At 35.2% G+C, this 20,964-nt stretch overlaps 4 protein-coding genes across 4 annotated transcripts; 1 reads left to right on the forward strand and 3 right to left on the reverse strand.

Moving 5' to 3' along the window:
- Positions 1–227: 227 nt before the first annotated feature.
- LOC130991727 (F-box/LRR-repeat protein At3g26922-like) lies at positions 228–2,755 on the reverse strand. The gene is made up of 5 exons (XM_057916091.1): positions 2,445–2,755; positions 2,022–2,109; positions 1,120–1,991; positions 837–1,004; positions 228–693 (listed from the first exon to the last, which is right to left on the reverse strand). The coding sequence occupies exons 3-5, from the start codon at positions 1,987–1,989 to the stop codon at positions 415–417; spliced, it is 1,317 nt and encodes a 438-aa protein (XP_057772074.1). The 5' UTR covers positions 1,990–1,991; positions 2,022–2,109; positions 2,445–2,755; the 3' UTR covers positions 228–414.
- Positions 2,756–7,012: 4,257 nt separating this feature from the next.
- LOC130993071 (uncharacterized) lies at positions 7,013–8,442 on the forward strand. The gene is made up of 3 exons (XM_057917792.1): positions 7,013–7,530; positions 7,651–7,825; positions 7,903–8,442. Exons 1-3 carry the CDS (start codon positions 7,013–7,015, stop codon positions 8,440–8,442), a joined length of 1,233 nt encoding a protein of 410 aa, XP_057773775.1.
- Positions 8,443–10,789: 2,347 nt separating this feature from the next.
- Positions 10,790–13,156, reverse strand: LOC130993072 (F-box/LRR-repeat protein At3g26922-like). The gene is made up of 4 exons (XM_057917793.1): positions 12,834–13,156; positions 11,503–12,488; positions 11,219–11,383; positions 10,790–11,083 (listed from the first exon to the last, which is right to left on the reverse strand). The coding sequence occupies exons 2-4, from the start codon at positions 12,358–12,360 to the stop codon at positions 10,790–10,792; spliced, it is 1,317 nt and encodes a 438-aa protein (XP_057773776.1). The 5' UTR covers positions 12,361–12,488; positions 12,834–13,156.
- Positions 13,157–16,522: 3,366 nt separating this feature from the next.
- LOC130991728 (F-box protein At5g03100-like) lies at positions 16,523–18,935 on the reverse strand. The gene is made up of 4 exons (XM_057916093.1): positions 18,797–18,935; positions 17,475–18,449; positions 17,187–17,354; positions 16,523–17,038 (listed from the first exon to the last, which is right to left on the reverse strand). The coding sequence occupies exons 2-4, from the start codon at positions 18,330–18,332 to the stop codon at positions 16,760–16,762; spliced, it is 1,305 nt and encodes a 434-aa protein (XP_057772076.1). The 5' UTR covers positions 18,333–18,449; positions 18,797–18,935; the 3' UTR covers positions 16,523–16,759.
- Positions 18,936–20,964: the final 2,029 nt, after the last annotated feature.

Consider the following 20,964-nt stretch of genomic DNA (forward strand, 5'->3'; position numbering starts at 1 on the left):
TTTTTTAACTTCTTCAGAAGCTTTTGTAACATTTGTATGCCAAAATAAAATTTGTTTAATTTTATATAAATCTTATATACATTCAGAAAATATTCTACTAGTATTTCTTTAAATGGGAAACAAACTAGATTAATAAATGAAAACCAGAGTTTTTGCTAAGAAGGTCAATCCTCGTACTGTTTTTGCTAAGAAGGTCAATCTTCAGAAACTAGTTTTTGCTAGAGGAACTAAAGCGTGCGGTGCTCATATTACAGACTGAAATAAATATAAATTGAAAGCAAACTCTGCTCAGAACATCAGCAGGAATGCTTAAGACATAACAAACACAACAAAAAAAAAATGATGCAAATAACCAAAATAGGAATAGATAGACAAATGTCGACTCCCTTTCTAATAAGCTGGCTGATTAATTGATCATTTATCGATTATAATAACCTCTGCAGTTGGGGAGGATCTCGGCATACTTCGCACCTTCTCTTGTATCATTAGGAAACGCTTACGATCAAAACAAGCTCTATACTTTGAAAGACGAAACACAAGTTTGTAGAGCAAGGGAGCATTTTGCAAGATAAATTTTATAAATGGAATTACTGCAGGGTCTTTTCCGGACCAACTGATCTCAACTGTATTTAGATGGAGCAGTGAGGGATGGGGGAATGTCGTCTCAACGATGGGATTAAAATCCTGCAAAATCTATGAACGACATGAATTTAGAACTCAAGAAGATGTTAATCCAAAAACCCCATCCCCGAAAACTGAATTAAATGACTAAGCAAAAGAAATATGGAGATGAACTATGACACTCACTCCACATAGTGGATAATAGAGAAATTAACCTGATCGTGTTGAGGAAATTTTAAAATCTTCAGTTTAGGAAACATCTCAAGAAGATCAAGAATCTCCAGAAGATCAAGACGACCACGTGCTTGCACGTAGTTGTGTTCTAGAAAATCAGCATTCGGAAATTGGAGAACCATATCTTTCTTCTTCAGGGCGAGAAGCAACTGCAGGTACAAAAACATGGCACGAGAGTTAAATTGCAATAGCTAGTCCAAGTCGACTTTTTAATTGTATTAATCATATCATAAGCCAATAATGGGAGTAATTAAGAAATCAAACCTTAATGGTCAACTCCGATAATTCGAACTTCTTAATATGGCAAATGCTTCGAAGAAGGTGATAGAACGTTTCAAGAGGCGGATCATAGTCTTCACAAAATCGACTAAAAGAAGCTTCAGTCAAAGAAGGGACATCAAACAAACAACTACCACCATTAACAACATTTGCTCCCCAAATTTGTAGAGTCAAGAGATTAGGAGCCTCAATTCTCAGCATTGCCATTATGTCAGCATTAACCATCCAATATTGGTTGAGGATACTGAGCGTCTTTAAACTAGTAGATCGGATAGTGAAGTTTTCATTAATTTTACCAATAAACAATGTCATCTCTTCCAAGCGAGGGGCGCCCAAGAGAATTTTGTTAATGGCATCATGACACGAGGAATCCGGAACTTGAATATATAAACTCTTGAGACGACTCCACTGCACATTCCCCTCAATCTCCAACAAACAACATAAACCAAGGTGTAATTCTGTAATGGACGAGCATGAATACAAACGCTGAGGTGGGCAGTAATAGGCATTGGTGTGAGGTCCAAAATCTATGTATAGCTCTTCCACTTGTTTTTCGACCGCAAAAAGCAGCCACGAATCAAGATCACTAGGACGAATCGAACAGGTTGTAGAAAGGTAGAAGCCCACGATCTTCGCACCACTCCATTTTGCGAGAACTTTACAAATAAAATGTCGAGGATTAAAACCTTCAAATTTCAGGCGGGGCACGGTGGTCCAAAGATCTCTCCAACGTTGGGAGAGTATTGTTGTCCTAACAACATACCGCGTTTCCAACAGTGAAAGAATCATGAGGGTTAAGGAGTCGGGTAACGCACTTAGCCGATCACGGTGATCATAAGACTGCCACGAATCCATTACTACTTGTTTAAATGTGCACTCAAAAAGACATACTTTCTAAGATGTGATTTCAACTATTGAGAGATAGCAGCAGCGCACAACAATGAGATCAGCAGAAGAAGCGACTTACATCTTACCCTACAACAACCACGAAACCATTTCGATAAATAATTAGAGGAATAACAAAATTAGAAGATCCAAGTGCACATATAAATATACCAAAAAAGAAGGCAAGTGGTATATGTATATACATTAAGACCGAAGATGCACATTCTTTCAAAAATATTAACTCATTCTTCCAGCTGATGGATTTTAACTTTCTTCAAACAATTTTCCTTCTTTTTTACCCAAAGCAAGTCACTACGCTTAAAAATGTCCAAACTGAACAACAACATTCCATTACAAAAACAAATAAATACCGAAATACACAAGAACAATTACTCGTATAAGAACACAGAGTTAGTCACACTTACCGCTTGTTGGTCAAAAGGGCTCGAGGAAGACATTGATTCATTCAGTTCAATTTCTCTGTGAAGAATATAAAGAATTTCAGAGTCAAGAGGGAAAGGAAAGTAAATGTATTGGGATGAGAGAGAGCAGAGCACAAGCAAGAGAGTAATTTCCACCAAAACCCCACAGTAATTAGTACACTCTTTGGTAATTAGTACACCCTAAGGCGTATGGGGTAAGTTAACTTTTGCAGAAAAAGCAGAAAGTCTTGGAAAAAGACAACCAAAGATGAAATTCAAAATAATTCCGTTAAACATCACTATTCTCCATTATCAAATTCAAATGTCTTATACAAAGGAGATGTTTCATGAAATAAGGAATTATAGCTACTGACGGTGATATGTAGATTTAATGAATGAAGAACATTTAAAGAAAGATTGACGGAATAGCTAACTATACCTCTGAAACTCTAAAAATAAAGACCCCATATTTTTGGAAAAGATGCTTTGAAAATTCAAAATATCTGAAAAACTAGATTCTTGAAGAAGAAAATTCTAGTTTTGCACGTCAATATATCTAGATTATTGTGGCTTTTCAATGGTTAATGCTTGAAAACGATATATGACATGTATTATGAGTAATTAGAAGAACATTTTACCATTTTCATTTTATTTCATTAACACTTTAATTTTCAAATAAGAACATTTTTATAAAATTAAAATTACCACACTATATTAATTAAAATCAATTTTATAATAATTAAAACAAAATAACTTGAATTAAAATAAAATTATAATGGGAGAAGAAAAAGTGTATGATGTAAAAATGGAATATGAAATAGGTGTATTTATAAGGGAATAAAAAAAAGAGAGGGGGGGGGGGGTTGGGGAAGAGCCGTTTGTTTGTTTACCAATAGTCAGATAAAAAAAAATTAATAACAAAAAATCAAACAGAAGTGCATACTATTGTATTTCCGAAGATTGATACTCTTTGGTCCACAAATTAAAGCCATATTTGCATTTAAATTTTTGTCCATCAATTAAAATTTTGTTGTGCTTTTTATACTCTTTTACTCTTCTTCTTTTTCTATATTTACTACCCTACATCACTAATGGACCACCATTTAAGCAACCAACCTTAGACCATTCCCAACGGGGAGAGTCACCCGCATACGACAAAACGCGTAATTTATAAAAATAATTGGAAAGTCATCAAATTTGGGTGATCGGGTGTCTCTGCTGCCCCGAGTCACGCCATACTCCCTCTTTTTTTAACAGGCCATGTGTCAATATTTAATTGGTGGATTAAATTTTGTTTAGATAAATTTTTATAATAACCTTTTTTTATAACAAATATATTAAAGTTATATTAAAATTTATATTATTTTCAGCTTTATAAAAAACATAATTTTGTATAATTTTTTGGCACTGACAATTAAATATGTAATTTGCATTTTCTAGTTGTATTTTTGAGTTTCACGTATTGTACTTTGATTTACTTAATTTTAGTTATGTGTTTAATTCTTGTAATCTTCATTTGTGATTGGATTAAGTATCAATTATAATATATGACAATATTTAATTATATTATGATTACAAATTTAAAAAAAAAAATTAGAGTGGATTTTTAAAATGGCCACTTTCATATTGTAAAGATAAAAAATGTCCACTAAAATAAAAAACTTAAAAAATGTCCACTGTTACCAAAATACCCTTCACATTAAAAATTAAAAAAATGTCCACTTTACATCACCCCTTTAAAAAATCCCGCAATTCACAACCAGTGTGAATTCACAACCAAAATTTTTTGGTTGTGAATTCACACTGGTTGTGAATTGAGAATTCACAACCAGTCGAATTCACAACCAGAATTTTTTGTTTGTGAATTCACAACTAGTCAAATTCACAGCCAAAATTTAATTCACAACCAGTCGAATTCACAACCAAAATTTAATTCACAATTAGAATTTTTTGGTTGTGAATTCACAACAAATGAATTCACAACCAAAATTTAATTCACAACCAGTCGAATTCACAACCTGAATTTAATTCACAACTATAATTTATTTTGGTTGTGAATTCAAATAGTTGTGAATTTGAGTTTTTAAAGTTTGGATTCACAACTAAAACTAGAATTTAGTTTGGTTGTGAATTCATAGATCTCGTTGTGAATTCAAGAATATTAAATTGTGAATTCATCGAGTTGATTGTGAATTGAAGAACATTAAGTTGTGAATTCATAGATTTGAGCGTGAATTCAAGAATATTATGTTGTGAATTCATAAGAAAATGATTCACTATACATACAAAAAATAAATAAAAAAATAAGTGAAAATATTGTTTTCCACCCTCAACGTTACCTCAAACAGAATATCTGCAAATTAATTATAGTTTGAGTGTGGAGATGGTGTAAAAATTAATCACAGTTTGGACAAGTCTATAGGTAATTAGATTGAAATAATTTCTTTAAAAATGAATTAATATAAACATGAATTAGTATATACAGATGTAGGTAATGAATTAAATAGATTTGATATTCTGGTGTTGCACAACCAAAACAGAGACAGGCACAGTGAGATCCGGCGCCGCCAGCATGTCCCCGACGGGTCCGAGCTCCGGCAGGTCATTCCACTCGCTGAGGCCCAGCAGCTGCGGCGTATCTTCCTTATGCCTCCTCCCCACCCTGATGAGATCAAAGGCCTCTTCCATGGCGTGTATGAGCAGCGCCGTCTCCGCCCCATCTTTCACCCTCTCCTCCCTGTACACGATGTTGTCCTGGTGGGACCCCTGCATCCTGGTGTCCTTCAATATCTCGGCGTCCAGCACCGCGTCCCACTGGCTGTCCCCGGCGTATATGTCCCACGGCCGACTCACCAGATCTGGAGCAAGATGTCGAAGACAACACCCCACCTACCGCCGTCCGACCCCATCCTCTATCGCCTGCGCCAGATCTGCCGTTCAGTGGGCAGCTCACGGCCGCGCCAGATCTGCCCAGCCACCATTGTCGAGCTCCAAAATGTCCAGATCTGTCGATCATTGTCGACGAGATCTCGTTGTTGTTGGCGAAGCTCTCCAAGTCAGAATCGAGAGAGAGAGATAGAAAGAGGCGCCGCGGTGGTGGTGGCTGTGCGGCGCTGCGGAGATTGAGTGGCGGCGGAGCGGCGGGGGTGAAGCAGGAGATGGCGGAGGCGACGAGGCGGCTGATTTCCGACGCCGAGAGAGAGATGGCGCGGATTTCCGACGTCGAGAGAGATGGTGGAGGCGGCGGCGGCGGCGGAGGATGCTACGAGGGAGAGGTGGTGGCGGTAGTGAGATAGAGAGAGAGTGACGTGAAGGTGAGGAGAGAGAAAGGAGAGAGGGGGTAGAAGTGAGTGGATATTTTTTATTATTTTAAAGTGAGGGTTATTTCTGTCTTTTCAACCACAAAGTGGACATTTTTTATCATTTTTATCTTAGTGGACATTTTTTATCTTTACAATATGAAAGTTGACAGTTTTATATATTTGCTCAAAAATTTATTTTATTTTGTCAAAAATAATGAATAAATATTTAATTTTAATAACGAAGGAGTATGTGGAAACATTTTTTTGGTAATTATATAATTTAAAAAAGTTTATAGCCGAGAAATTATCAATCCTATATTCCTAGGTCTAGAATTAGATTTTTCTTTTTCAAAAATCTACCTTTTCAGATATTTTGGTTTTCCAAAGCATGTCTTCTCTTTTTCAGGGTTTCATTTCTGACCTATAGGCTATAGCTATTCCATCATCGTTTCCTGACATAAAGGTTTTACTTAATTAATTAATTAAGTAATAATTAAAATATTTAATATCTATTTTAAAAATAATTAAAAATTAGAATTAGAATATTAAAAATATCATAACTTAAATTTTAAAAATTTCTCTCTCTTCTAGCTCATATTTTTTAAATAAATCAAAATTCAAAACTATATTTAATCTGTTTTGGAATTTTTAATTCAATTTTCTATTTTCAGTTTTTAGCTTTGTTTTTGCCAATCATTTTATTGAAAAGCCAACCCCAATTTGAATTATACTCCCTCCGTCCATGAAAGAATGTCCTAGGAGGGAGTGGCACGGGTTTTAATAAAATGTTGTATAGTGTATTGAGAGTGGAGAAAAGGTTGTAAAGTGTATTGGGAATTGTGAAAAAGTATTAATAATTTATTGTGTTGTTTTAATTAATGTTATTTAATGAGAAAATTGATGCTGCATATGCAAGGTTAAATTATTAACTAATTATCGTTTTATTAACCTCCAATTAAAAAGGGTTTTTAATTTATGTTTATTACAAATTCACTAACTATCAGAATGCAATAAATTAAAGAATCAGTAAATGACTTTTGAGAATAAAATAATGGCACGCATCCACTTTCATAGATAGAGGGAAAAGTTTACATTTGGGAACGTGCAGAGTTTCCCACCATATTTCCAAGCTACTATTCACTCCTAACACTATATAACTACAAACATGAGCAAAAAATTTACAGATTACTACTGCAATCAAAAAAAGCCTACGAGAAAAAAGGGAAGATACATATCCAAGCAGTACAACAACAGCAGCCAATCTTCAAGATGGTACCAGCAAACAAGAAGAAGAAGTTGTCCATGGATCAAAAAAACTGTCTAGCACAATTCCTACTCCAAAATCAGCAGCTTGATGGAACTATACGTCACAAAGCTCAAAAAGAGGCTGCACAAATGTATGGATTAACCACAAGGTCAGTTAGAAGAATTTGGATGGAAGTAAAGCATCAACAATCTCAAGGTATTCCAGTGCATTTTCAGCAGAGAAGCAGAGGCATCATACATAAAGATAAGTGGAAAATTGATGAAGAGAAAATTAGAAACTTATCTGTTTTAGAGAGGTCTACTATCAGGAAGATGGCAAAAAAACTGAATGTAAGTAAGAGTTTGCTGGGCATTTGGATAAAAGAGAAGCTAATTAGGCCTCACACTAGTGCTATAAAACCAGCACTTAGTAAGGTAAACAAGCTTGCTAGACTCAAGTTTGCCTTGAGTCACTTGAGATTTGATGATGATACTTTGAAATTTCAATCTATGAGGAATGTAATCCACATAGATGAAAAATGGTTTTTCATGACAAAAACTACCGACAGATATTATCTCTTACCTAATGAGATAGAGCCACACAGATCATGTCAAAGTAAGAGGTTCATTCATAAAGTTATGTTCATGTCCGTGGTTGGCAGGCCACACTTTTCTAGTGAAGGGGAATGCCTTTTTGATGGGAAATATGGCATTTTCCCATTCACAACGCAGGAGCCAGCAAAGAGAAAGTCAAAAAACAGGAGCAAAGGCACATTAGAGACAAAGGCCATTCAATCAATCACTAAAGAAGTGATAAAAGCTTGTTTAATCAATCAGGTACATGTTATCAGTGAAGTTTACTTTTTTCATACAAGAGCTATCAGAATTTGTTGATTCATCATCTAACATTACAGATTATTCCTGCCATCAAGGCTAAGTGGCCAACTACCGAGCCTAAGGAAATCATCATACAACTGGACAACGCAAGACCACACATCTTAGCAACTGACAAAGACTTCATTGAAGCAGCAAACACAGATGGGTTCAAGATTAGTTTGATTTGTCAACCACCAAACAGTCCAGATACAAATATCAACGACTTAGGGTTCTTTAGAGCCATACAGAGCTTACAAGATGACAAGATGGCAAACACAGTGGATGATCTATTGAAGAATGTGCTCTCATCATATCAAGAGTTAACAGCACACACTCTAAACAATGTCTTTCTAACCCTACAAGGCTGTTACATAGAAATCCTCAAGATAAAAGGTGGGAATGATTATAAAATTCCACATATGAAGAAGAGAAGACTCTCAAGAATGGGGCTACTGCCAGAATGCATTGAAGTTCCTGAAGTGCTAGTTAAGGAGAGTTTGGAGTACCTTATGCTGCCAGAGAATGAAACAGGTAATAACTATGACCTCAGTAGACTCACAACTCATTATGGCTACTAAGTAAGGAAGGTTACAACATTAGTTCATAATAGTTCACTGAATTTTTGTATTTGAACTATGTTGTTGAACTTTTGTTTTTTGTGCCACATTTTCCTCATGTAAATGCATATCTTCATGGTTTATTTAAGTGTTGACATTGGCCATAAGTTCATAGAGGTTGCTACTAATATGACAGAGCTAATTAAGTCTCAGAAATCATTAAATGATTCATCATAGACTACTCTGCATATTTAAAACCATCCATCTAAGAACATTATAACCTAGTGAAGCACAAATGCCACAAGATATACTCACAACACCAACATATCATGACAAATGCCACAAGATATCGTCACAACACCAACATAGATTCATCACGGATCTCAGAAATCCATATGGATTCATCACAGATCTCAGAAAATCAACAGATCATATTCAGAACAACAGATATGATCACAGATCTCAGAAAAACCAACAGATATTTCATCACAACATATATCATCACATATCTCAGCAAAACCAACATAGATTCATCACAGATCAGGCAAATACATTAAAGATCTCACCAATGTTACAGATCTCGAATGTAATCGAGCATGTCCTTTTTAGAGGCCCAAGGCCCGCGGGTGACAATGGGGTACCGAACCAGATCCTGCCATGGGGATAGTGCATGGTCAAATGGATAGATTTCCTCAGTGGGACCTTCAACGGCCGGCGGCGGCGCCTCCAGAGCACGGACAGATTCCTCAGGTTTTTTTGAGTCAACGGTCGGCGGCGGCGTCTCAGTAGAACGCCGATCGTTGAAATTCTCCGAAGGCGATGAGTTAACGGCCGTGGGTGGCGCCGCCGGGCCATGGACATCGGTTGCACCACCGGGCTCCCCCATTTCCGTTTCTGGAACAACGGTATCATCTCCCATCTCCGTTTCTGGAACAACGGTATCATCCCCCAAATCCACCCAACACTCCTCGCCTGTAAGAGTATCGGAGGCAGGGGAATGAGGGGGTGACTGAGACATCGGCGGCGGCGAAGGAAAGGGTTAGGGTTTGAGAAGTGGGAAGAGAGGAAGACGGCGAGTGAGAGGAATTAGGGTTTGAGTTCAATGTGAACTGTGAAAATCGAGAGAGTGAGACTTTATCGATTTTGAGATATTTAATGAGAAAGAGAGAGAGAGAGAGAGATTTAATTCGAGTGATTCACAGATTTTAATTCGAGAGAGAGAGAGATTTAATTTGAGATTGATTCCCAAATTTAATTACTTTGTTAATAAAGTAAGTTTAATGTGTGGGCCATATTAGGTTTTAGTGTAAATAAAATGAAAAAGTAAGGGTAAAAGGGGTATTGTCCCAAAATAGAAAAAAGTAGGACGTTCTTTCGTGGACGTCCCGAAATAGAAAAATAGGACGTTCTTTCGTGGACGGAGGGAGTATAATTTTAATATTAATTTGTTTTTCAATAGTTAAAATCTGTTTTAATTTTTAGGTGTCAATTATGTAATTTCAATTTGAATTATATAATTTCAGTTGTGAAAGTGTTCGCAATTTAAGTGACTTTTAATCGATTTAATATTGAATTGAACTATTAAATTATTAATGTATTCAATTTTTTTTTATTTGGGATTTATGTAGAAGTTACCTTTCTGAGTTTACTAGTGTTCCGATGAGACCCTTACATTTCTTCATCAATTACAAGAATATTTTGTTATGAAATAATGAGAGTTTTTGAGCATTGAGTTCAGACATTCTTCAGTTACAAGAATGTTTTTTTATGAAATAAAGTGAGTTACCCGACTCGTTAATCTTCACTATTATTTCGTTGTTGGAAATGAGAGATGTTACGTTGTAAATATAGATATTCTCAGAATTTTGTTTATATGCACCAGAAACAATTACACTCAATCAGAATCGGTTGTTATAAAGTTGGCCTTTCACACAAGAATAAACAAGTGAGGGAGTATAATATTCTAAATTTTAAAGATCTTTTAGAAGCTTATATAACATTTGTAATGCCAACATAAAATTTCTATGATCGTATATAAAACTTATATATTAAGAAAATATTCAGCTTTTGCTTTTTTAGATTGGGAAACAAACGAGAATCAGAGTTTATAATGTCGATTGAGCCAACAAGGTTAATTGTCATATTCTCATATCACACAATAGTTTTTGCTAGACGAACTAAAGCGTAGCTGCTGATTTATGAACACATAATCACACACTGAAATAAACATAAATTGAAAGCTAATTATGTTCAGAACATTAGCAGGAAAGCTGCTTAAAGTCATAACATACACACCTAAACAAATGTTGCGAATAACCAAAATAGGAATAGATAGATATAATAGTCGAGAAAAGGAACAAACTAATGCTTACTCCCTTTCTAATAAGCTGGATAGATCATCACCATCGATTATAATAACCTCTGCAGTTGCGGAGGATCTCGGCATATTTCGCACCATCTCTTCAATCATCGGGAAACGCTCACGATTACAACTAAACGGTGAAAGACGAAACACAAGTTTGTGGAGCGAGGGAGCATTTTGCAAGAGAAATTCTATGAATGGAATTATTGAGGGGTCTTCTGAGGGCCAAGTAATCACAGCTGTATTCAGATGGAGCAGTGAGGGGTAGAGGAATGTCGTCTCAACGGTGGGATTAAAATCCTGAAATTTCTATAAATGAAATTAATTTAGTACTCAAGAAAATGTTGTTAATCCAAAAACCCCAGCCTCCAAATTGAATTAAATGACAAAGAAAAGCAAAATAATTAAACACATATATATAAAAGAGAAATTAACCTGGTGTTGAATAAAATTTAAAATCTTCAGCTTAGGAAACATCTCAAGAAGATCAAGAAGCTCTAGAAGGTCAAGACGACCACATGCGTTCATGCCTTGGTGTTTTAGATACTCAGCATTCGGAAATTCAACAACCATATCTTTCTTCTTCAAGGCGAGAAGCAACTGCAGGTACAATAATAAGCAAATTAATAACAAAAGCCTAGCAAGAAAGTTAAATTGCAGTTCGAGTTTTTAACTGTATTAATCATAGCATAAGGCAATAATGGAATAAGAATTCAAACCTTGATGTCCAACTCCGATAATTCAACCTTCTTAACATGGCAGATGCTTCGAAAGAGGCGATAGAACATTTCAAGAGGCGGATCATACACGTCACAAAATCCATTAAAAGAGGCTTCAGTCAAAGATGGGACATCAAACAAACAACTACCACCATTAACAACATCTGCACTTATTTGTAGAGTCAAGAGATTAGGAGCGCAAATTCTCAGCATTGCCATTATGTCAACATTAAGCTGCCTTCCGCTGTTGTTGATCGAGAGCTTCTTCAAACTAGTAGATTGGATACTGAAGTTTTCAACAATTTTGTCCATCAACAATATCATCGTTTCCAAGCGAGGTGCACCCGAGAGAAGTTTGTTAAAGACATCATCACACGAGGCATTGAAAACTTTAAGCGATAAGCTCTTGAGTTGATTCCACTGCACACTCCCCTCAATCACCAACAAACAACAACCAAGGTGTAATTCGGTAATGGACGAGCATGAATACAAACACTGAGGTGGGCAGTAATGAGCATTGGTAGAAGGTTCAAAATCTACATACATCTCTTCCACTTGTTTTTCGACCGCAAAGAGCAGCCACGAATCAACATCAGCAGGCCTCCCATGGCCTAATGAGAGGTAGAAGCTGAAGATCTTTTCACCTCTCCATTTCGCAAGAACTGCACGAATAAAACGTGGATCTACACCTACAAATTTCAGACGGGGAACGGTGGTCCAAAGATCTCTCCAACGTTTAGAGAGAACTGTTGTCCTAACAGCATCCACCGTTTCCGACAGAGAAAGGATCATAAGGATTAAGGAGTTGGGTAACTCACTTAGGCGATCACTGTGATCATAAGACTGCGAGGAATCCATTACTTGTTTAACTGTGGACTCAAATTCAACTCAAAATACCTACTTTCTTAGATGTGATTTCAACTAGAAAACTAATGTATTGAGAGATAGCAGCAGCGCTGATCACCAGAAGCGAATTACATCTTACCCTAGAACAAGCACGAAACCATTTGGATAAATAATCAGAGGAATAACAAAATTAGAAGATCCAAGTGCACATATTATATATATATATATATATACCAGAAAAGAAGGCAAGTAGTAGATGTATATACATTAAGACCTAAGATGCACATTCTTTCAAATTTATAACTAAATAACTCATTCCTCCAGCTGATGGATTAGCTTTCTTCAAACAATTTCCTTATTTTTCACCCAAAAATGTCAAATTAAACTGAACAACAACATTCCAACACAAAAACAAATACGTACCCAAATACACAAAAATAATTTCTCGTATAAGAAAACAGAGTTTGCCATACTTACTAACTTACCACTTGTTCAAAAAGGCTCGAAGAAGTCATTGATTGATTCAATTCCATTTCTGTGTGAAGAATATAAGAGTTTCCGAGTAAAGTTGGAAAGTAAATGTGTTGAGATGAGAGAGAGCAGCGCACAAGCAAGAGAGTCTATAATAGAGTAATTTCCGGTACCCACCAAAACCCCACAGTAAGTACACTCTTTGGTAATGGCTAGAACGAAGTAAGGCGTACGAGGTAAGTCAACTTTTTCAGAAAGAGGACTTGAAATTCTTGGAAAGAGACAACGAAAGATGAAAATGCAGAGATCTCAAAAGTAGATTCTTGAACAGAAAACAACTGTTCTCACATCCGTCAAAATCCTAAAGGCTTATTTTTATTTATTAATCTTCGGATATAAATTATCTAGTTGTGTCGATTTTCTTTTTTAATCTGATGTTGGTGAACAAACGGCTCTTTCACTTTTTTATTTTTATTTAATTTATTGACTATATCTTTAATTTGATGTTAAATTATAAAAACTATAAATTTAAGATCAATAAGTTATTATAGTTTAAAGTCACAAAATTATTTGTTTTTCTATCTCCTCCCTCTTCTCTCCCCTATCATATTATTCATATCCTTTTTCACTTCTCATTTTTTAAAATGCACGGTTCTTTCTTTTCTCATTCATTCATTTTTTTCATATTTGTTTATTTTATTTTTCATGTTTTTACTACTCCCTCCGTCCCGCTATTGATGGCACGTATTCCATTTCGGGTTGTCCCATTAATAATGGCTCGTTTCTATTTTAGGAAATAATAAGGGATAGTTAATCTTAATTAAAGTACTAATTAAATGCCTAATAAAACCTACTTTAATTAAAAAGAAAACACTCTCTCTCCCTAACTCGTCAATCACTCCATCCCCTCTCTCTCTCCCGATTGCTCTCTCTTTCTCAGCCGCTACAACCTCGCCGCCTCTCCTCTTCCACGGCGACGGCGCGGCGACTCCGCTTCCCCCTTCACGCCTCCACCGCTTCCACTACCGCACCTCACCATCTCCACCCTCCTGCGTCTCCACCCTCGCACCTCATCGGCACCGCCCTTCACTTGTGCGCCGCCTCCTGCACGCTGCACCCTCCACTGCAAATCCCTTCCTCCATCGCCTCCACTGTAGTGGTGGAGAAAAAAATCCTAGCAGCAGCGGCTTGAGCGAGAAGACGGTGCAGATCTTGGCTTCAATAATCGGGTCGCCGCCTCCACCCTTTGTGCCGCCTCCTCCGCGCCCCTTTCTGAAATCCGGCGAATAGCAACGACGACGGCTTGAGCGAGAAGATGATGCAGAGGGAAGGAACCCTAACAGCGGCGACGATGCAGATCTTGGCTCAATAATTGGGTCGCCGCCTCCATCGACTTCACAGGCGCAGATTGTGGATTTGGTGATCTAGGAATTTTTTTGGTTTGTTGCCGGAGATGAAAGTTGGCTGGATTTGTTGTCGGATTTGGATTTCGATTTGGTGATTTAGTGATTTGGGGATCTAAGGATTTGCCGGATTTTTTTGGTTTGTTGTCGGATTTGGTATGTTGGCAACCAGAGAGAAAGGATAGTAGGCTGTTGTCGGAGATGAAAGGAAATCGGCGGTCGCCGGAGATAAAGGGAAGTCGACGGCCGGCTTGTCAAGAATGAATGTTGTCTATATGTTAATGGTTGGCTGTGTTAATTAAAATAACACTACACATTAATCATCCTTAATTTTACACTCATTAATCTCCGTGCCGAAAAGTAACGTGCCATTAATAGCGGGACGGAGGGAGTATATGTTAGTATTTTTATATTTTATTATTTATATTTTTATTATATCAGTTTAATGCAATTAAAATGATGAAACTTATATTTGTTCATTTTAGAACTCTTTATCTTAAAAATACATTTTTAAAGGTCAAATTTATATTAATATAAATTTGTAGATAAATAACTAATTATTAGTATATCATGTGGTTAACTTTTAATCTTTAGTTAAGGAGGTCTTTAATTAGAATCTCACCTATGTGGGCTATTGTTTGTTTGTTTGTTTGTTTTTTGTTTTTTTTTGAGAAGGTATGTGGGCTATTATTTTATTTTACTTGTATCTAAGAAAATGGTAAGAATCTAAAACAAGTTAGTTGGGACACTATTTGGACATAGAATTGCATACGTAGTCATCATAAGTAAAGATTTGATAGATTAGTGTCTCTTTAGAGAGTCTAATTGTTGTCGTTATGGAATATGGAATTTTGAACTAAGCAATGTGAAAAACACCAAATGAGGGAATATATGTTCCAATTTCAGTACTACTTGATTTCATGGTAACAAATGTTGTCATTATTTGATTCAGATGATTTTTTAGGACAGTAACTTAGGTTGATTTGAAAATTATGACAATAATTTTTGAACTTGTAAAAATAAGACACTAATTGATAAGTGTAGCACTAGCAGGATATTTATGGGTCAATTATCAAATTTTTGGACTTTTCCGCACGAACTAAACACATGTCAAGCTATAAAATGACGTGCTTGCCACATAATCAACCCATACGAGCGGATTGTCATGTGCTTGGTCTATGCGAAAAGTTCGAAAATTTGATAATTGGCCCATAGATATCCTGCGGGTGCAACAGTTATTAATTAGAGTCCTACTTTTACAAGTCCGAAAATTATTGTCCTAATTTTCAAATCAATCTAAATTATTATCCTAAAAAACCCTCTGACTCTCTTTATTTCTTTTTTCCTTTTTCTGTTAATTTTTTTTCATGCGTTATCAAACCAGAAATTGAAATCAGAAGAAAACAAGACTGCTAAACTTACAAAATGAAGGACAAAAGCAAACTTGAAATAGGAAAGAGAAAAGGTTAACGCAAGTAGGGGTGAGCATTCGGTTATTCGGTCACCGAACGGTCCGAACCGAACCGAATAACAAAAACCAAATTAAAACCGAATTATATAATTAATATCCAAATCCGAACCGAACATGCTTAAAACCGAACAAAACCGAACCGAAATATTTCGGTTCGGTTTCGGTTTCGGTTAAAACCAAATAACCGAAATAAATACACAATATATTTTTTAAAGTTTAAATAACTAATTAACATTCAATATACAAGATTCGAAATCCTTTAAAAATAATAATCCAAAATTTCAAAACATCTTAACCAAAGATTAAGAGTATAAATTAAGAATAATTATTGAAAAGTTTATTTTTTTTAAAATTGACCGAGATTTAGAGTAATTATTGACTATTTTATATAGTAGTAATAATAATCATTTTAATTTTTAAATAATATATATAAATTATTAAATTAATTATTATTTCGGTTCGGTTTTCGGTTAACCAAATATTTTTTCATAAAAACCATAACCGAACCGAAAAATTGAAAATTTCTAAATTCAAAACCAAACCCGAACCGAAAACCAAATTAACCGAACCAAATTAGTATTTCGGTTAGGTTCGGTTCGGTTCGGATTTTCGGATTTAACCGGATTTTGCTCACTCCTAAACGCAAGCACAGATTTAGCGCTTAACAATTCTAAAGTATAGCGCTTGACTTTGTTTGTAATATTCTAACATTTTGAACTTCTTCAGAAGCTTGTGTAACATTTGTATGCCAACATAAAATTTGTTTGATTTTATATAAAACTTATATACATTCATAAAATATTCTACTATTTCTTTAAATGAGAAACAAACTAGATTAATAAATGAAAATCAGAGTTTTTGCTCAGAAGGTCAATCCGCATACCACACCATAGTTTTTGCTAGATCATATTACACACTGAAATAAATATAAATTGAAAGATAACTCTGCTCAGAACATCAGCAGGAATGCTTAAGACATAACAAACACAAATGATGCAAATAACCAAAATAGGAATAGATAGACACATGTCGACTCCCTTTCTAATAAGCTGGCTTGATTAATTGATCATTTATCGATTATAATAACCTCTGCAGTTGGGGAGGATCTCGGCATACTTCGCACCTTCTCTTGTATCATTAGGAAACGCTTACGATCAAAACAAGCTCTATACCTTGAAAAACGAAACACAAGTTTGTGGAGCAAGGGAGCATTTTGCAAGATAAATTCTATAAATGGAATTACTGCGGGATCTTTTGTGGACCAACTAATCTCAACTGTATTTAGATGGAGCAGTGAGGGACGGCGGAATGGCGTCTCAACGATGGGATTAAAATCCTGCAAAATCTGTGAAAGACATGAATTTAGAACTCAAGAAGATGTTAATCCAAACACCCCATCCCCGAAAATGGAATTAAATGACTAAGAAAAGCAAAAGAAATATGGAGATGAACTATGAAACTCACTCCACATAGTGGATAATGGAGAAATTAACCTGGGGGTGTTGAAGAAATTTAAAAATCTTCAGTTTAGGGAACATCTCAAGAAGATCAAGAATCTCTAGAAGATCAAGACGACCACGTGCGTGAATGAAGTTGTGTTCTAGAAACTCAGCATTTGGAAATTGGATAACCATATCTTGATTCTTCAGGGTGAGAAGCAACTGCAGGTACAACATGCAAAGTAATAACAAAAACATGGCACGAAAGTTAAATTGCAGTAGCTAGTCCAATTGTATTAATCATATCATAAGCCAATAATGGGAGTAATTAAGAAATCAAACCTTAATGTTCCACTCCGATAATTCAAACTTCTTAATATGGCAAATGCTTCGGAGAAGGTTATAGAACATTTCAAGAGGCGGATCATACTCTTCACAAAATCGACTAAAAGAAGCTTCAGTCAAAGAAGGGACATCAAACAAAAAACTACCACCATTAACAACATTTGCTCCCCAAATTTGTAGAGTCAAGAGATTAGGAGCCTCAATTCTCAGCATTGCCATTATGTCAGCATTAACCATCCAATGGTTGAGGATACTGAGCTTCTTCAAACTAGTAGATCGGATAGTGAGGTTTTCATTAATTTTACCAATAAACAATGTCATCTCTTCCAAGAGAGGGGCGGCCACGAGAATTTTGCGGATGGCATCATAACACGAGGAATCCGGAACTTGAATATATAAACTCTTGAGACGATTCCACTGCACACTCCCCTCAATCTCCAACCAACAACATAAACCAAGGTGTAATTCTGTGATGGACGAGCATGAATACAAACGCTGAGGAGGGTAGAAATCGGCATGGGTATGAGGTCCAAAATCTATGTATAGCTCTTCAACTTGTTTTTCAGCCACAAAAAGCATCCATGAAGCAAGATCACTAGGATGACTCCGAACAGAAAGGTAGAAGCTCACGATCTTCGCACCTCTCCATTTTGCGAGAACTTGACGAATAAAATGTCGATTACCACGTACAAATTTCAGACGGGGAACGGTGGTCCAAAGATCTCTCCAACGTTTGGAGAGAACTGTTGTCCTAACAGCATCCACCGTTTCCGACAGTGAAAGAATCATGAGGATTAAGGAGTCCGGTAACGCACTTAGCCGATCACGGTGATCATAAGACTGCCACGAATCCATTACTTGTTTAACTGTGCACTCAAACAGACCTACTTTCTAAGATGTGGTTTCAACTATTGAGAGATAGCAGCAGCGCACAACAATGAGATCACCAGAAGAAGCGACTTACATCTTACCCTACAACAACCACGATACCATTTCGATAAATAATCAGAGGAATAACAAATTAGAAGATCCAAATGCACATATATATACCACAAAAGAAGGCAAGTAGTATATGTATTTACATTAAGACCGAAGATGCACACTCTTTCAACATTTTAACTTGATAAAAATATTAACTCATTCTTCTAGCTGATGGATTAACTTTCTGCAAACAATTTCCTTCTTTTTTACCCAAAGCTAGAAAGTCACTACGCTTAAAAATGTCAAAACTGAACAACAACATTCCATTACAAAAACAAATAAATACACACAAAAAAACAATTACTACTCATAAAGAAAACAGAGTTTGTCACACTTACCGCTTGTTGATCAAAAAGGCTCGAGGAAGAAATTGATTCATTCAGTTCCATTTCTCTGTGAAGAATATAAGAATTTCCGAGTAAAGTGGGAAAGTAAATGTATTGAGATGAGAGAGAGCAGAGCACAAGCAAGAGAGTAATTTCCACCAAAACCCCACAGTAATTAGTACACTCTTTGGTAATTAGGAGTACATCCTAAGGCGTATGGGGTAAGTTAACTTTTGCAGAAAAAGCAGAAAGTCTTGGAAAAAGACAACGGAAGATGAAAATGGAGAGATCTCAAAACTATTGTCACCTACCCACAATATCCAAAAAATTTACAATTTTATTTAATTTATTAATCTTCGGAAATAAGTATGTACTTGTGTTTGATTTTTTATTATTAATTTTGTTTATCTGACCATTGGCAAACACAGAAAGGGCTCTTCCCCCCGCCACCCCCACCTTTTTTTTTTTTTTTCATTCCCTTTTATAAATACACCTATTTCATGTTCCATTTTTACATCACACGCTTTTTCTTCTCCCATTATAATTTTATTTTAATTCAAGTTATTTTGTTTTAATTATTATATTTTATTTTAATTAATATATTGGGGCAATTTTATTTTTAGTAAAATGTTTTTATTTGAAAATTAAAGAGTTAATGAAATAAAATTAAAATGGTAAAATGTTCTTCTAACTACTCATAATTTGTAAGTGTGCCATTTTCTCATGGCTGTTATAATATCAGAATGAGAGTTGTTTTTGCGTATTTAGGGTGCGTTCTCTTTTGTTGTAAATTTATCATGAGAAAATGAATGATAAACATAATTTCACATTTTAAATTCATCATTTATTTTCCCACATTTCCTACTTGACTCTTACTCATTTCTCATTTACACTACAAATGAGTGATAATATTATCCCTCCATTTGGAAAGAATAGAAACAAAGGAGTACGTGGAAACATTTTTTGGTAATTATATAATTTAATTTATTAAATAATTAAATTCAAAGAAATTTATAGTCGAGAAATTACCAATCCTATATTCTTAGTCCTAGTAGTAGTCTAGTCCAGCGGTGAGCTAACCAATCAACTTTGGGTACGCTACGTCTAGGTGGGAGAGTCCATCCTGCTTGTAATGCAATACATGAGGTCAGTTCAGATGCTGTCAAGTGTAAAGTGCTTTTGAGTGTATTTTTGGTTTAGTTTTAATGCAATAAATTGCTTTACCACAGTCAACTCATGAACCATGGTGGGACACGAATTTCGAGAATGACCGCTTTAATTTTTATTTTTTTCGCTACTACATAGAAGTCGTGTTTTTACTACCACGTTTTTTCGCTGCTCTGTTTTATTTTAGTAACTACTTTGATTTTATTTAATGTGGTAAAAAATGTTTTATTACAATTTGTTCACACTAATCTAAATATTTGTGGAAATTTGTTCACATTTTATTACTGTGTTGACTTAACTTTCGTTAGAATAAAAATTGAAAACAAATTTGTGGAAATGATGTGTAATATATATTCTTAAGTAAATTAAAATGTGATTAAAGCATATAATTATAATTAATTCATGATCATCATAATATAATTGCTAAGATGTTACATCCTTATAAAATACAAAATTGATTATTGACTTCTACATGTATAATATATCACGTGTCTATTGGTTGGCGTGTCGGTATTAAATCACTTTTCAACATACTGCTTAGTTGGTTTTTGATGGGTAGTTGTTATTGACACAACGCGTAGTGTAAATAGTCAATTTTTGTTATTTTGGTACGTCCATATAAAATACCATCTTTTCACTTATATAGATATAGTCCCACAAAATATTAACCTCGATCAGTATATCGATTCATTTACTTATTCTATCATACACTTTGTTCACTTACATACAATTAATTGATCATAATTAACACTATATTTAAAATAAGATTATTCCTCTACTCATAATACATTCAATTATTTTTGTTAAAATTCGTTTCATCCACTCTTTAAATTATTTTTTCGGAACAAAGGAACTCTATTAAAGTTGTGCAAAATATTTTTAATTGCCGCAATAAGAATCGGAATATTTTCAATTGCCATGATAAAAATTGAAATACAAATATCAATAAAATAAAATGCAAGGTTAAAATATAAATTATGAAATTATATTTGGAACGGAGAATTGGGGATATG

This window comes from Salvia miltiorrhiza, chromosome 7, assembly GCF_028751815.1.
Source record: "Salvia miltiorrhiza cultivar Shanhuang (shh) chromosome 7, IMPLAD_Smil_shh, whole genome shotgun sequence".
In the NCBI taxonomy this organism is placed as follows: Eukaryota; Viridiplantae; Streptophyta; class Magnoliopsida; order Lamiales; family Lamiaceae; genus Salvia; species Salvia miltiorrhiza.

Excerpts from the sequence above, each read along its gene's own strand:
- LOC130991727 (XM_057916091.1), bottom strand. The coding sequence starts at position 1,989 with ATGGATTCGTGGCAGTCTTATGATCACCGTGATCGGCTAAGTGCGTTA. Across the intron at positions 1,005-1,119 it reads TATCGGAGTTGACCATTAAG|TTGCTTCTCGCCCTGAAGAA; the intron begins GTTTGATTTCTT and ends TTGTACCTGCAG. Across the intron at positions 694-836 it reads AATTTCCTCAACACGATCAG|ATTTTGCAGGATTTTAATCC; the intron begins GTTAATTTCTCT and ends TGTCGTTCATAG.
- LOC130993071 (XM_057917792.1), top strand. The coding sequence starts at position 7,013 with ATGGTACCAGCAAACAAGAAGAAGAAGTTGTCCATGGATCAAAAAAAC. Across the intron at positions 7,531-7,650 it reads ATCCACATAGATGAAAAATG|GCCACACTTTTCTAGTGAAG; the intron begins GTTTTTCATGAC and ends CGTGGTTGGCAG. Across the intron at positions 7,826-7,902 it reads AAGCTTGTTTAATCAATCAG|ATTATTCCTGCCATCAAGGC; the intron begins GTACATGTTATC and ends CTAACATTACAG.
- LOC130993072 (XM_057917793.1), bottom strand. The coding sequence starts at position 12,360 with ATGGATTCCTCGCAGTCTTATGATCACAGTGATCGCCTAAGTGAGTTA. Across the intron at positions 11,384-11,502 it reads TATCGGAGTTGGACATCAAG|TTGCTTCTCGCCTTGAAGAA; the intron begins GTTTGAATTCTT and ends TTGTACCTGCAG. Across the intron at positions 11,084-11,218 it reads TAAATTTTATTCAACACCAG|GATTTTAATCCCACCGTTGA; the intron begins GTTAATTTCTCT and ends TAGAAATTTCAG.
- LOC130991728 (XM_057916093.1), bottom strand. The coding sequence starts at position 18,332 with ATGGATTCGTGGCAGTCTTATGATCACCGTGATCGGCTAAGTGCGTTA. Across the intron at positions 17,355-17,474 it reads TATCGGAGTGGAACATTAAG|TTGCTTCTCACCCTGAAGAA; the intron begins GTTTGATTTCTT and ends TTGTACCTGCAG. Across the intron at positions 17,039-17,186 it reads AATTTCTTCAACACCCCCAG|ATTTTGCAGGATTTTAATCC; the intron begins GTTAATTTCTCC and ends TGTCTTTCACAG.